General features: G+C 34.9%; 1 protein-coding gene across 1 annotated transcript in view; it reads left to right on the top strand.

Annotated features, from left to right (window-relative positions):
• The window catches only part of SFXN4 (sideroflexin 4), a 21,514-nt gene extending 6,670 nt beyond the window's left edge, over positions 1–14,844 (top strand). Inside the window, exons 7-14 of the mRNA XM_051981528.1 lie at positions 312–365; positions 449–505; positions 621–686; positions 2,626–2,716; positions 6,295–6,410; positions 7,164–7,249; positions 9,334–9,451; positions 14,621–14,844. Coding sequence (XP_051837488.1) covers positions 312–365; positions 449–505; positions 621–686; positions 2,626–2,716; positions 6,295–6,410; positions 7,164–7,249; positions 9,334–9,451; positions 14,621–14,698 — 666 coding nt within the window. The 3' untranslated portion in view covers positions 14,699–14,844. The remainder of the gene's footprint in view (positions 1–311; positions 366–448; positions 506–620; positions 687–2,625; positions 2,717–6,294; positions 6,411–7,163; positions 7,250–9,333; positions 9,452–14,620) is intronic.

Here is a 14,844-nt window from a genome sequence, read left to right as displayed (position 1 = left end):
ATTTTAAGCTTCTACCAGTAGTCTTAGAACATAGGCACTAATTAAATCAAAGCTTGTTGAATTGCTGAAGAAGCCCAAAGTCATCTAGTCCATTCCCTCATTTTACAGATGAGAAATTAAGACCAGAGAAGTTAGTCATATAAGTAATAAAATCCTGTGCCCAAGTATTCTGAGTGCAAATCCTTCCTTTGTTCTTTTCATTACAGCACAGTGTCAAAATGAACCCCTTAACTTTGTGGGTCATATACCATCTGAGGTAAGCAGAATTTGGTAAAAGAAACTTACCTTTCCATTTGTTTCCCTTATGCAAGGTATTCCTATTTCTGCAGAAAAGTAAAGGAATAAAGGCTGCTTTTTTCCCTCAGGTAACAGCTGTTTCTGTTTTATGATTGGTTAATTATTTTATGCTTGAATTAAAAATATAATACCTCTACATTATTTCTTGCAGTTTTTCATCCATGCGTATAATACTGAATTTAGCATAATAAATGGAAATGCAATCCATGTAAGTAAGCAATTATCCTTTTATTTTTGCATCATCCCTTAGGAAATTTGGTATAATCCACAAATAATGAATAAGTGATTCACTAATATAATTTGATTTCCTCCTCCCCCCTTAGGCAAAATATTCTCTTGAACAGCAACTTCTTGGAATGACTACAATTATTTCTACAACAATTTTTGGAGTAGGTATTTTTTTAATAATAGTTTTTTTTTTATTTTTCCAAATACATGTAAAAATAGTTTTCAACATTTACCTTTGCAAAACTTTGTGTTCCATTTTCTTCCTCCCTTCCTGCTCCCTCCTCCCTTAGAGAACAAGCAATCCAATATAGATTAAATGTGTACAATTCTAATAAACATAATTCCATATTCATTATGCTGCACACAAAAAATCAGATCAAAAAGGAAAAAAAAAACATGAGAAAGGGAAAAAAAAGCAAATGAACAACAACAAAAAGATGAAAATACTCTACTTTAATCCACATTCTTTCTCCATAGTTTTCTTTCTGGGTGCAGATGATTTTTTATATCACAAGGCTATTGGAATTGCCTTGAATTACCTCATTGTAGAAAAGAGCCAAGTCCATCACAGTTGATCGTCATATAGTCTTTTTGCTTGTTGCTGTATACAATGTTCTCTTGGCTCTACTCACTTCATTTAGCATCACTTCATCTAAGTTTTTCTAGGATTAAATACATATTTTTCAAGAGCCATTGAATCACATTCTGATTTATACAAACCAGACATTTATATAATAAAACTGATATAATTCTTTATTTTTATTATGATGTTATATTCTTACATTATGCCAGAGTTACAAAAGGTAAGAAAATATAGTGATAGAATCTAGACCTGCTTCTTATATAAACTAGATATGTGATTTTGGGCATGTCATTTAACCTTTAAGTTGCCAATGTGCCTCAATGGAAGGTTTCACATAGAATCAATGAAATCACAAGTCTAGACCAAAAAATAAAATCATGGTTGGAAACATATAATTTTATGTTGTGATTTAGCAGCTTCCACTGTACTTGGGAAATCTTTTCATCAGTTGTAAAATTAGGTGCATTTAATTCATTTGAAAACTATACATTAATAATAAAAATATAAAATATTTAGTTGTAACTGAACTATGGGAGACAACTTTTAAGACAAATGTTTGGTCCTTATTTTCTGTGCACACATAAAATCATAATTATAACTTTTCTGTTTAATATATGAGAAGTATTCTAGATATCCTATCTAGGTAAGATTAATTTATTTTTTTTCTCTGAGATTTCATTAACATAGGAAACTCCCTAGGGACAAATTCCCTCTATTAATGGAGCTCAGCAACTGTTATGCATTTTCTAATCTCAGAAATGTTATGAGAGAGAGACAAGAGAGCATAGGAGACAGAGAACCAGTCTTGGCATCCAGAAGAACTGATCTTGTTTCTGATTCAAGTTGACTGTGTGACTCTGGGAAAGGAATTTAAAATTAAATTACACAATAAAATTTAAATTTCAAATTAGCATTGAGAATTAAAAATATATATATCATTGTCTCAGGATAACTCCTAAAGTCATAAATCACAATCAATATTAATCACTAATGTTTATCTAGTATTTTACTGTTATATCCATTGTCTTGTTTGAAACCACAAATCTTGACCTTTACGTTCAATGCAATAGTTCAGTTATAGGAAGATCACATTATAATTTTAATGATTGTACCAGTATCCTAACCAACTGGCTTCAAATATGGCTTATATCTTGAAACAGACTACCTAAAGTTTTATCTTTGGATGTTCCTTATTGTGTGAGTTGACTTTCAGTACCAATTGAATATAATCTCTAATAGCGACTCCAGCCCTCTACCAAGCTTTTCTTACTCAAATTTTTGTGTTTTGTTTTTCTATTTATTAGGTCCTATTTTGTATTATAATTATTTGTGTATTTGCTTAAATACTTGATGTAATCTCAACTCCACTAATCCTGTAAGGTTCATGAGAGCAGAGACTGTACATTATTCTGCTTTGCAACTTTCTTAATGCCTTGCATGATGCTTTATACAGAGTAGTCACATTATAAATGTACATCAAATTATAATGAATTGATATTTCTTCTCTGCTTCTCTAGATTTCCCCTCTTTTTATGATGAATCGATACACATTAAAAGGACCTGCTGTTCAGAATATTGTTACCAAAATCTTGCCTATCCCCCTTCTGGGTAAGTAAATGAGAACTGGAAACTTATAGTGGTGAGCTGGGGTTTACTTACCTTGGGTCATCATGAAAAGAGACATGTCTTCTGCCCTATTGCTTTGTACAGGTACTTTGTTCCATTTCTAACTATATTATATCTAATCTTGAAGGATATGAGGACAAAGCTAACTTTTGTAGCCTTCCTCTTTGGATCTTAGATTGTATTCATTTCCATCTTTCACATTATAAATGTTTGATGGGTTTTTTCTCTTTCACCATTGTACTTAATATCATGGTAGAGAAAAAAATCTGCTTCTCTAACATGACTCCTACTTTTTGATTTATTTTTTTGATCATGTACATTTTAAATTCAGTGACCAAGCAAATCTCATCTCTGCTCCTTAATCATCTAACTTCTACACCTTTTTTTTTCCCTCATCTACAAAATGAAGCTCTTAGACTGACCCATGCCTCTAAGGTTCTTCCAACTTCTCTATCTATGATCCTAAAATCCTGGTTCGAAAAAATAGATAAAACACACCTCCTTCCTCAGATACTGGAGCAGAATGTTACCATAGACTATCAATTATAGAAACTATGTTGATCAGTTTTACTAAGTAGGGTTTCTTTAGGTGGGCAGCAATATATTGGAAAGTAGCTATGATGTGTAAAACAAATACCTCAAAATTTTTAAAATTCATTTTTGGATAAATTTTATTTTTTATTTTAAACAAAATGAGGAAGGAAAAAAAAAACATTGTGATGTACACAGCAGAACATAAAAAAGAATTAAATATAAAACAAATTTCCATTTCAAGAAAAACTATATAATAAATACATTATTTTCAAAGCTGTCCAACTTTTCTTTGCTTCCTTATAGGTTTTTTTTTGGTTCTCTTCTGTCCACTTTTTACTTTATTTTTTCCTCTTCTTCCCTGTTATTTGCACCCTAAAGAAGGCTACAATTAAGCATGGATATATATACATATACATAGATATCTGTAAACATACATATATACAAATAAACATACACTTAAACACATATATATAAGGACATACTATGCTTATTTCCATCTGTCATCTGTTTCTCTGAAAGTGGATAGCATCTTCTTTCTTAAGTCCATGTTTTTCTACATCAGCCATTTCCTAGACAACAGTAATATTCCATGCCAATTCCAACCAAATGTCTGAGAGATTCTCTATGAAAATTTCCCTCAATTTTCTGTGTCCCTTCTATTCTTTTTTAAAAATTTATTTTATTTGAAAAAACAGTAAGAAAAAAAGAAAAGGAATACAAAACAAAATAAAGCAAAATAAAAGAGAATATTGTCATGTGCCCAGCAGGACTTCGGGGAGGAATCAAAATACAGAACAGTAACAAATTACCAGATCAAAAAAAGTATATATACATATGTATATACTAGTTGAAGAAATTACATTCATGAATGTCCTTTTTTTTTTTTTAACTTAATTGTAAATTGTTCTTTGGTTCTTTGCTACACACTTTATTTACTTTATTTTTTTCCCTTTTCATCCCTTCTACCACCCTCAAGCAAGCTAGAGTTGATATATATATATGGATATGCGTATCTATAAACATCTATACACACACACACACACACCTACCTCACCTGCTGACTCTTCCATTAAATTCTGCTCCATAACTTTCTTTGCTATTACTTAACCTTCCCTCACCCAAGGATCCCTCCCTTGTCTTCTACCCTTACCCTTTGTCTCCCATCCACCTATCCCTCCCTCCTTATTTCTTTATAGATTTTGAAGGGTGCTATACCTTCATGGTACATATGTAGTGTTGCCTATTAAATCCATTCCCAATGTGAATAGGTTTTCAGAACCACAAGCCCTTCTACCCCCTCTAATGCCTCTGTGTCTATTCTTCCTCTACACCTCATTTGTGTAACATGATTACTATTTTTACCTTAACTCTGCCAATCTTTCTTTTGAGCTACCCTATTGTTGATGTGAATCTTAACATATAAGATATATTTTCCATGTTAAAAAAACATAAACAATTTGTCCATGTCCACAGTAGCTATCCATGATTGGGATTTTTTTCTCCTTTGCAAATTCATTTTATTTATTTTTGTTTTATTTGTTTTTTAGTAGTTATTATTGTAATCAAGTAATAATCCTGAGTTATGGGGAATGATGCTCCAGTTCTTAATTCTTTCTTATTGTTATTTTATGAGATGAGTCTCAGGGCTCAACCCGGGGCTTTTCTCTCCAAATCTAAGCCAAGGCTAAGGCCCCCAGCCACATTGTCTGACAAATGAGCTTGTTCCCTGTAGTCCCCGAATAGCTGACACTATTACTCTCTGTCCTGGAACTGAAAACAGGCACTCTGCTCTCTTGCAAAGGCCAGCAGTTACTGCTGTGTGGCTCAGAAATGGTGAGGGGGTGACCATTAAAAAAAAAAAAAAAAGCTGGAGAGATCTCTAGGAGCAAAACAAAAGTTTATCGTATGTTCTCAGGAGATCAGGTAGCATCTTTCAGGATAAGTTTGATACTTAAATCCCTATTGCAAACATCCCTCCTACCACTGATTCTCATCCTCATTGGCTGAAAAGCCAACTAAAACTAAACTAAAACTAAAAGTGAGAACTACCCAAGAAATTGAACTTGACCATTAAGTACATAGTTTCCCATATTTGATTGAAATAGGGAGAAAATGATGTCATGGGAGTATAACAGGAAAGGGACTTAAGTATGCCCTTGAATCAATGCTCAAAGACCTTCAGGCCTACTCCAACTCTGAAGTAGATGGATCTCACCTCATCTTGTTCACTGCTTCTGCACTCACCAGATGTGTTCCAGTTCCTTTGTCACCACCACTCCCTCTACAGCCATGACCTGGAACATGTCTGGTCAGCATAGCTGTGCTCAGCATCCCTCAACAGTGGAAAGTCTTTCAATCTCCTACTCAGCCATCAGACCCCTTACACTAGAGAAGTGAGATGACAGTTTCTAAGACTAAGGCTCTCTTCCAGCCCAGCTGCCCCTAAGGCTTGTTTGTTATTTGTTGATTCTGTAGAGTCATCCTGGAAGTGTTTGCATTTTATTCTGGATGAACCTCCATCCCTGGAGGTCAGGTCTTTCCTGGAGTCTTCTCAAGTTGTGTTTGGAGAATAACTTCTTAACCCTAACTTTTATTTATTTCTGCTGCCCTACATTCCCTCTGAGGTAATGTTCTCTCTTTTTTATTGAGGAAATTTGGAGAGCCAAAATTTTCTGACCTAGTTGGCCATCTTCCCAGAATCCTCTCTAAATTCACAGTTTTAAATATGAGAGAGAATATAGATAATATTCAGCTTCCCATATATTGTAAGTGCTGTTGTCTGTTAGTCCTTTTTAGCAAGGATATAATTTGCAGTATATCTGAGGTTGATACAAGGAAACACAGGTAACATAAGAAAATTAAATAGTTATTTCGTTGAATTCTTAAATTGGCCAGAGTGCAAATTCAGTTAAACCTTCTTTTTGGCACATTTTGACATGTTCTAGGTGCGACAAAATTATGTCCATGATACATTTAGCTGACTAGTAAGCAATCTCTATGTTTTGTTTTGCTTTTGAATATTACAGCCTTTTTAAGTATATTTAATGTTGTGGTAAGCAGAAGCCATGAGTACCAGAATGGAATTCGTGTAATGGATGAGAATGGGAATGTTGTAGGACTATCTCGAGAAGCTGGGACCAAGGTAAGTGAGGAATCGTAGAGCTCTCCTGTCTGCCAATGCTTCAGGCAAAGGACTGAATATTCTGTTTTGAGAAAAGAGGAAATTCATCTTTTCTTATCCCCTTCCCCTCTTCCTCCAATAGCAGAGATGGCTCTGGAGGAGATAGTGAGGTTGGTGACTTTGCATAGACCCTCTCTCACTTAAGTCCAATTCACTTGTAAGTCATAACATCTCCCTCCTGATGGCATGGTCATTTTTGAGAACAGAGGAAAACAACAATGTGGGAAGAGTAGCTGCTCCATTGGGACCCAATTGGCTAAATCCTATTGGGCAACAGGATCCTTGCTCCTTCCTACCTTTCTTCCATTCTTCTTTTCTTCCATTTTTCTTTTCCTTCCTTCCTTCTTTGCTTCTTCCCTCTTCTACATCTCTTCCTCTTGTTCCTTTATCCACATAGGGAATCATACCCTTATCTACAGATTTTAATTTAAATTTTGATTACTGAGAACTCCTGAGATATCTTGAAGTTGATAGGCTAGAATTCTTTTTTATGGATTATACCTTAAACCCAAATCCCTTTGGCTTTCATTGATTGGCTAAAAATAGGTCCCAGCCCAAGCCTCATTTGGTCATTGTTTGGATTCCCTTGGCTCCAAGCCTGTGTAAGTAGCAATTGTTCGTTTTGGCCTGAGACCCTAAGGGTCTTTTAAATTGTCACTCTAGAATAGTGTTTAAAATTTATGGCTTTCTGATTTTACTTTGCATTTTCTTTAGGCAGTTGGAGAAACAGCATTGTCTAGAGGTTTGCTCTTTGGGACTTCAGTTCTTCTTTCAAGTGTTTTTGCTTATGTTTTGGAAAGGTAAAAATTAATTCATTACTATATGAGTAAGAATGTCATCAAAAAAGTAGAAATTTTGCATCACAATTTTTATCGAGTCAAATATTGCTTTTTAAAAAATTATTTCATTTCCCTCCTCCCCACCCCAATTTTTCAGTATAACAAAACCAGTTAAAATTGGGATTAGTATATTGGAAGATGGGGAGGTAGGGGTATACAGAACCCTGGATTTCAAGGCAGACCACTTGAGTTTGGATCCAAACTCTACCACTTTACTATTTCTGTCATACTTAGTTGTCTTAGAAGTAACTTCTCTCTCTGGCCTCAGTTTCTCATCTGTAAAATGGTGAATTTAGATTATATCAAAGTTCTCCAGACTTTTTAGATTATACATCCTACTAGTAAAAATTTTTGAGAATGCACTCCAATATCTGTATCTATATATATATATATATATATATATATATATATATATATATATATATATAATTATTTATACATTTGCTACCATAGTACTAATTGTGTGCATTATAAAACTTACACAAAATAGAAATTTAATAAGGATAAGATAATGATACCACATTTGATTTTTAGAGTCAATAGAACATTGAAGTTTACTGAGTAGAAACACAACATGGTGAGACCTGCATTTTAAGGAAATAATTTTGACAGCTGTATGAAGGGTAATTTGGAAAGGGGAGATACTTGAAGCAAGGAGATGATTTAGGAAGCTTTTGGAATAGTCCAGTTAAGAGATGAAAAGACTCTGCTCTAGGACAGTAGTTAAATAAAGAGAGAAAGGGACATATGCAAAAGATGTTATGAAAATAGAAACAACCAAAATTTAGCAATTTTGATTAGCTATGTGGAATGAGGTAGAATGAGGAATTGAGGATGACACAAAGATTGTAAACCTGATGCCGGGAAGTGAAAACAGAGAAGATTTGGAAGAAAGATAATGCAATTAATTCTATATGAAAACCATGACTCATTTTAATTACAAATTAGTCTATGTGATTTATTTTGTCCCACTCAAGATGAACTGAGATTGGATTCAAGAGAAGGAATTTTGAGTGCTTGCACAATAAAGACGGGCAGAGTGGGAGAAGATAGATATGCAGTTTTGTTAGAAACAAAACAACCAATAAATAAGCATTTAAAGATATAAATAAAGAATCCATAATCACAGGAAGCTTGCATTTTAAATTTTAAAACATGTGTGAACATGTGTGTGCATGCAACATACATATACATACATGTGTTGTGTGTTTCACATGTATGTAAATGGATAGCATACTGAAACAAAGTTCAATACAATTCAGTTTGGGAAGGAAAGCACTAGCAGTTGGAGGCAGGATCAGGAAAAGCTTTGTGAGGAGAGTAGGTTGATTGTATACCCTTTGGTGCCATGCCACAGACCCATAAGATCTCCTAGTCCTTACTCTGGCGACCACATGAACTCCAAAGTCTTTTCTAGGACTAAATCCTCTTACGGCTACTATTCAACATGGGCCTGTGTTTCTTGTCTTGACTCAAGATCTTCATGTGTTGAGATGGGGGCAATAACAAAAAATAGCAGATTCAATGGGCTTACTTTTCTCCCATATCAGAAACAAATATGAGAAAAAATATTTATTGACACTCTAAATACTCAAAGTTTGATCCTGAAAGAATGTAGCTAGAAACTTGAGTTTCATCAGTGCCTTTCTTGGCTATTCTCTCCTGCCTTTATAATGAGCCAACACTTATAAAACACCAAACCTGCTGGTTCTCATTATTTGGAGCTGTACCAGTGCTTCCTTCCTCCTCATCTTCAAGGTGTGCCTTCTCGTTTCTAGATAGTTGAGAAAGGTGTTTCCCAAAATCCCTTGGCATCTGCTAGACAAGCAAGGAGAAGGCAGCAGGTCAGAACATGGAGTTACTTAATATAATTCTAGGACCATAGTATACATCGTTTGTTGGGGCTTGGTAGGGCTATGGAATAGACTCAAATTAACAATGATAAAACTAGTGACTCTAATATTATGTCAGATTGTAAAGTGCCTGCTTCAGAAGCTAATATAATTTTGTAGCAAGATTTAAGAGGTATAACTTTCCTTCCTTAGGATCAAGCTTGCCCATCAAAATCCAAAATTTCTAGTGGCCATGAAATTAAATATGACTCTTCTGGTAATGGGACTGATGGTGCCAGTTTCGTTTTGTGTGTTTCCTCAGACAGGGCAGGTAAGTCCCTTTTAAATATTTAATGAAAATTACTTAAGTTCAACATTTATTGAGTTCTGCTTCATGAGAGTAGAGACTATCATATTTTATTATTGTCTTCTTAGCAATTAACTTAAGACCTTTTATACACCAGGAGTTTAATAAATGTTTGCTAATTTAAACTGAAGGAATCAGTTAAAATGAATATATGTGTAGCATGTTAAATTCCTTTGATTTTCTTAGGTATCTCTCCCTCCATTTCCATCTTTTTCCTCACTGGCAAGTCATTGTTTCTTGTTGTATTCATGTCCAGTTCTTCACAGTTTCATTTGAGGTTTTCTTGGCAAAGATAATAAACCATTGGAATGGCTTACTTTCTTCTCCAACTCAATTTAGAAATGAGAAAACTGAAGCAAAAAGAACTCAAGGTCATACAGCAAGTGTCTGAGGCTGGATTTGAACTCAGAAAGAAGAGTCTTCTTGACTCTAGATCTGGCACTCTAACCACTGTGCCACCTAACCACTCTTTTATTTATTTATTTATTTTTTTAAATAACTTTTTATTAACAGAACCCATGCCAGAGTTATTTTTTACAGCATTATCCCTTGCACTCACTTCTGTTCTGATTTTTCCCCTCCCTTCCTCCACCCCCTCCCCCAGATGGCAAGCAGTCCTTTACATGTTGAATAGGTTACAATATATCCTGGATACAATATACGTGTGCAGAACCGAACAGTTCTCTTGTTGCACAGGGAGAATTGGATTCAGAAGGTATAAATAACCCGGGAAGAAAAACAAAGATGCAAGCAGTTTATATTCATTTCCCAGTGTTCTTTCTTTGGGTGTAAGTGCTTCTGTCCATCCTTGATCAATTGAAACTGAGTTAGGTCTCTTTGTCGAAGAGATCCACTTCCATCAGAATACATCCTCATACAGTATCATTGTTGAGGTATATAATGATCTCCTGGTTCTGCTCATTTCACTTAGCATCAGTTTATGTAAGTCTCTCCAAACCTCTCTGTATTCATCCTGCTGGTCATTTCTTACAGAACAATAATATTCCATAACATTCATATACCACAATTTACCCAATCATTCTCCAATTGATGGGCATCCACTCATTTTCCAGCTTCTAGCCACTACAAACAGGGCTGCCACAAACATTTTGGCACATACAGGTCCCTTTCCCTTCTTTAGTATCTCTTTGGGGTATAAGCCCAGTAGTAGCACTGCTGGATCAAAGGGTATGCACAGTTTGATAACTTTTTGAGCATAGTTCCAAATTGCTCTCCAGAATGGCTGGATGTGTTCACAACCACCTAACCACTCTTAATCATTATTACATTTATTAATTCCTTAAAGCCACAATAGAAACTCAAGATAGCAGCTCTTCCATATCCATGGAAGCTCTCTGCAAATCATGTTACAGTGGTCTTGAACTTTATGTTGTTATCACTGCCATCACAGTTAAGTTGAGGATGAGGTATAAGAGGAAAGCCAGAATTTATTAATACTCTGTGGGTTACTCTGTAACTTTTCAGGAGATGGGCATAGGTATAAGAGACTAGGAGATCAGGAGCAGCTAGGTGGTGCAGTGGATAGAGCCCCAGCCCTAAAGTTTGGAAGATCTGAATTCAAATTTGGCCTCAGAAACTTAATACTTCCTAGCTGTGTGACTCTGGGCAAGTCATTTAACCCAATTGCCTCAGGGTTGGGGGGAAAATGGAAGATCATGTGACATAGAGGAAAACATGCTGGATTTAGAAGCAGAAGACACTTGGGTCTGTCTCCCATCTGTGATACATACTATGTGTTTAACCATAAACAAATCATAGTAGGTTCTCTTAGTCTGTTCCGTTTTCTTTTTTATTTTGAATCTCCAGCACTTATCAATTCCTGGTACATGGTAGGTACCTAATAAATGCCTTTCAATTGAATCAGTTTCTTCATCTGTAAAATCAGGATAGATACCGGTAGTGCTTATCTCACGTGACTGTTGAGGATCAAATGAGATGATGTATGTAAAGTGTTTTGAAAACTTTAAAGTGCTATATAAAATACATTATAGGTAACTAATATATAACTAATCATAAAGGTAAATAATAATTAATATATATTAATATGTAATACATGAATATAGATATATCTAGTATATGTGTACACATGTATGCATACCCACATACATACTACATGAATATGAGGGGGAAAAAGAGAGAGAGCTAACCTTAATGTAGTGGATAGAAAGCTGGCCTCAAAGCTAGGACTGGCCTCCAGCATAAAATAGACATGGGACTTGAGCAAGTCAATCACCTCCCATTGCATAAAGATCTATAGACCACATATTGATCTAGAAAGCCACTTGTGTTTACAATTTTAAAAAAAATTTATACATTAATATATGAAAATCAGATAAGAACTACATTATAATCTGGTTCAAATTGCATTGGATAGTATTGGAGCCACATGCAGCCTGGGGCCAAGTGTCTGGCCCTTTTGCTCTAGTTTATTCTCTAATATATTAAGGAATAAAGAAGAAGCCAAGTTTTGTTGTCAGAGGGAGTCTCCTGTCCTGGAAGTTCTCTATCCAAGTGAAAGCCATTTCCTATCTCTTATCTCTGTAAATATTAGTGATTATTATTTGGCAAAGGAATGCAGGATCCAGTACTTTTTGCCATAAAAATAATTCTAATTTACATAGCCCCTTAACATATACAAAGCATTTTACTTATACTGTACTTTAAGCTTTAATAGCTTTCAACTGCACCAAGATTTTTTGGGATATCCTGTATTATTGCATTTGTTCCTCACAACGATCCTGTGAATTAGATGCTATAATTATCCCCATTTTTCAGATTGAAAAAATTAAGATCAAGAAAGATAGGACTGTTTGGCTGAAGATCATGTATCTAATAAATGTCTGAGACAGAATTCAAATTCAAACCTTCCTAAATCCAAGTCTAGCACACTGTACTCTATGTTACCTAATTCTGGGTATAAAAGCCTCATTGTAAGATGGATACTTTTATATTTCACAAACTGACTTTTTTTAGAATATAGTCCTTAATATAGGACAATGGTTCTTACTGTCTTACTGTCTTTGGCAGTCTGGTAAAACCTATGGACTCCTCAGAATAATGTGTTTAAATACATATAATTAGAAAGGAAACCAATTATATTAAAATACAGTTATTAAAATCACTTTTAAAAATCAAATTTACAGGTTGAGATTACAAACCCCAAATGGATGGCTGCCTTAAACATTGTTAAGATTGTCGCACATTCTGTAGTTTCATTTTGGCATAATTATTTAGTAAACTGTACAGAACCTGCAAAATATTTTTCTTCAGCTATTCTGCTTTTGCTGAATTCTCAGCCAGTACTTCCTATAATGTTTTTGCAGTAGCACTATTTCTAGTATGGGGAAGTTGTAATCAGAACTCTGTGTCAATGACTGGTCCTAGAGCTAGAATTCTAGACAGGTGTCAGAATCTGGCTCCTAGCAGAGTTGATTACTTTGTTCCTCTCCTTTTTTATCCTTTATGACTACATGTCACTTACTTTCCCTTGAGCAATTCTCCCATAACGCAGCCTTTATTGGACAACATTAAGGTTTTTTTTGGGGGGGGAAATGCCATTGATTTTATAGACACCCTCCCCCCAAAACACTTTTTTCATCCCAGAACATGGATTGGCAACCCATGGAATGTATGCAGTGGTTGAGTTTCATGGGCAGCTCTGCCTAATAGAGAATCACATTCAGGTGGTGTGTTGGGAAGGACCTAAGCCCAGCATTGCCATCCTTTCCCCAAGATGCTGGCCCAAACTGGGCAGCCAGGTTTATTCTGTTTTATTTTTGAGACTCTGCAGCAACTCTAGGATGTGGCCACCCAGGCCTTTGCCAATGGCACGGACTGCTTTACACTTGAGGGTAGCCTGGCTTTTCCAAAATCCTGGATGACTACAGCAAGGGAGACTCCATACAGGTTGCCATCCCACTAGTGAACTCTTGTTTAGAACATGAAATATAAATGTATATATAATATGCATATAAATATATTTACGTGGGCAAGAAAAAAGGCCAAAAAGGTATAGCTTTGTTTTTAAAATAACCTTCTTCTTATGTCCAAAAAGCTATGAAATTGTGAATACTCTTTGAACCAGCAGTGCCGTTACTGGGTCTATATTCCAAAAAGATTATAAAAGAGGGAAAAGGATCCACATGTACACAAATGTTTGGAGCAGCTCTTTTTGTGATGGCAAGGAACTGAAAATTGAGTGGATGCTCATCATGGGGAATAGCTGAAAAAAATTATGGTATATGAATGTAATAGAATATTATTTGTTCTATAAGAAATATGATACCCGTGTGACCCCAGGCAAGTCACTTAACTCCAATTGCCTCATTTAAAAAAAAGAAGAAATAATAAGCAGGATGATTTCAGAAAAGCCTGGAAAGATTTATATGAACTGATTAATGTTAAGTAAAGTGATAGGAAAACACTGAACACAGTAACAGCAACAGTGTATGATGGTACATTATGATAGACTTAGTTCTTCTCAGCAATGTGGTGATCCAAGATAATGTCAAAAGGCTTAGGATGAAAAATGCCATCTGCATCCAGAGAGAGAACTATGGGGATCGTATGTGCATAGGGTTTTCACCTTTTTTTTTCTTTCTGGTTTTTTTTTCCCCTTTTGGTCTGCTTTTCCTTGCACCTCATGAGAAATATGGAAATATGTTTTAAATTGTATGTGTTTAATCTATATCAGCTTGCTATCTTGAAAGGGGGGTAGATAAGGAAAGGAGGGAGAAAAAATCTGGAACACAAAATCTTATAAAAATGAATGTTGAAAACTATCTTTACATGTATTTAGAAAAATAAAATACTACTGAGAAAAAAGCTACTGTACTCTTTATAGCAATACTTTTGAGTTTAGCCTTTAAAATAATGAACACTTTTTCAAAGGCACTGTGGCATTGTTTTAAAACATATTAGTTGATAGTATGAAATAATTAGTATGTGTTAAAACACTATTATGCTCTTTCTGAAAGATTTGTAAAAGGCTGAGCTTGAAATTAAGTATCTCTATAAATAACAAGGTTGTTTTACTTTGTTTTGTTTATTTAGATTTCTAGGGCAACAATGAAACTATATTATAAATCTTCCAAATTTGTCTTTGTTTTTTAGATACCTCGAACCTCTCTAGAACCAGAAATCCAGTCCTTGACAGAGGAAGCAACTCTCTATTATAACAGAGGACTTTAAAGACCAGTTTGAAATTTCATCATCACTTGTCTTCTCAAAGAGCTTACTCACAGAGTCTAGAATTAGAAGGAACTCAGAATAGCTCCATCTTGTACCTGAGAACACCCCAAAATCCCCCCCTAAAATACAATTTTCTTAACATTTCA

Source organism: Antechinus flavipes, chromosome 2 (assembly GCF_016432865.1).
Source record: "Antechinus flavipes isolate AdamAnt ecotype Samford, QLD, Australia chromosome 2, AdamAnt_v2, whole genome shotgun sequence".
Classification (NCBI taxonomy): Eukaryota; Metazoa; Chordata; class Mammalia; order Dasyuromorphia; family Dasyuridae; genus Antechinus; species Antechinus flavipes.
The sequence above is the reverse complement of the archived record's forward strand: the minus strand, read 5'-3'. Positions and strand labels throughout refer to the sequence as shown.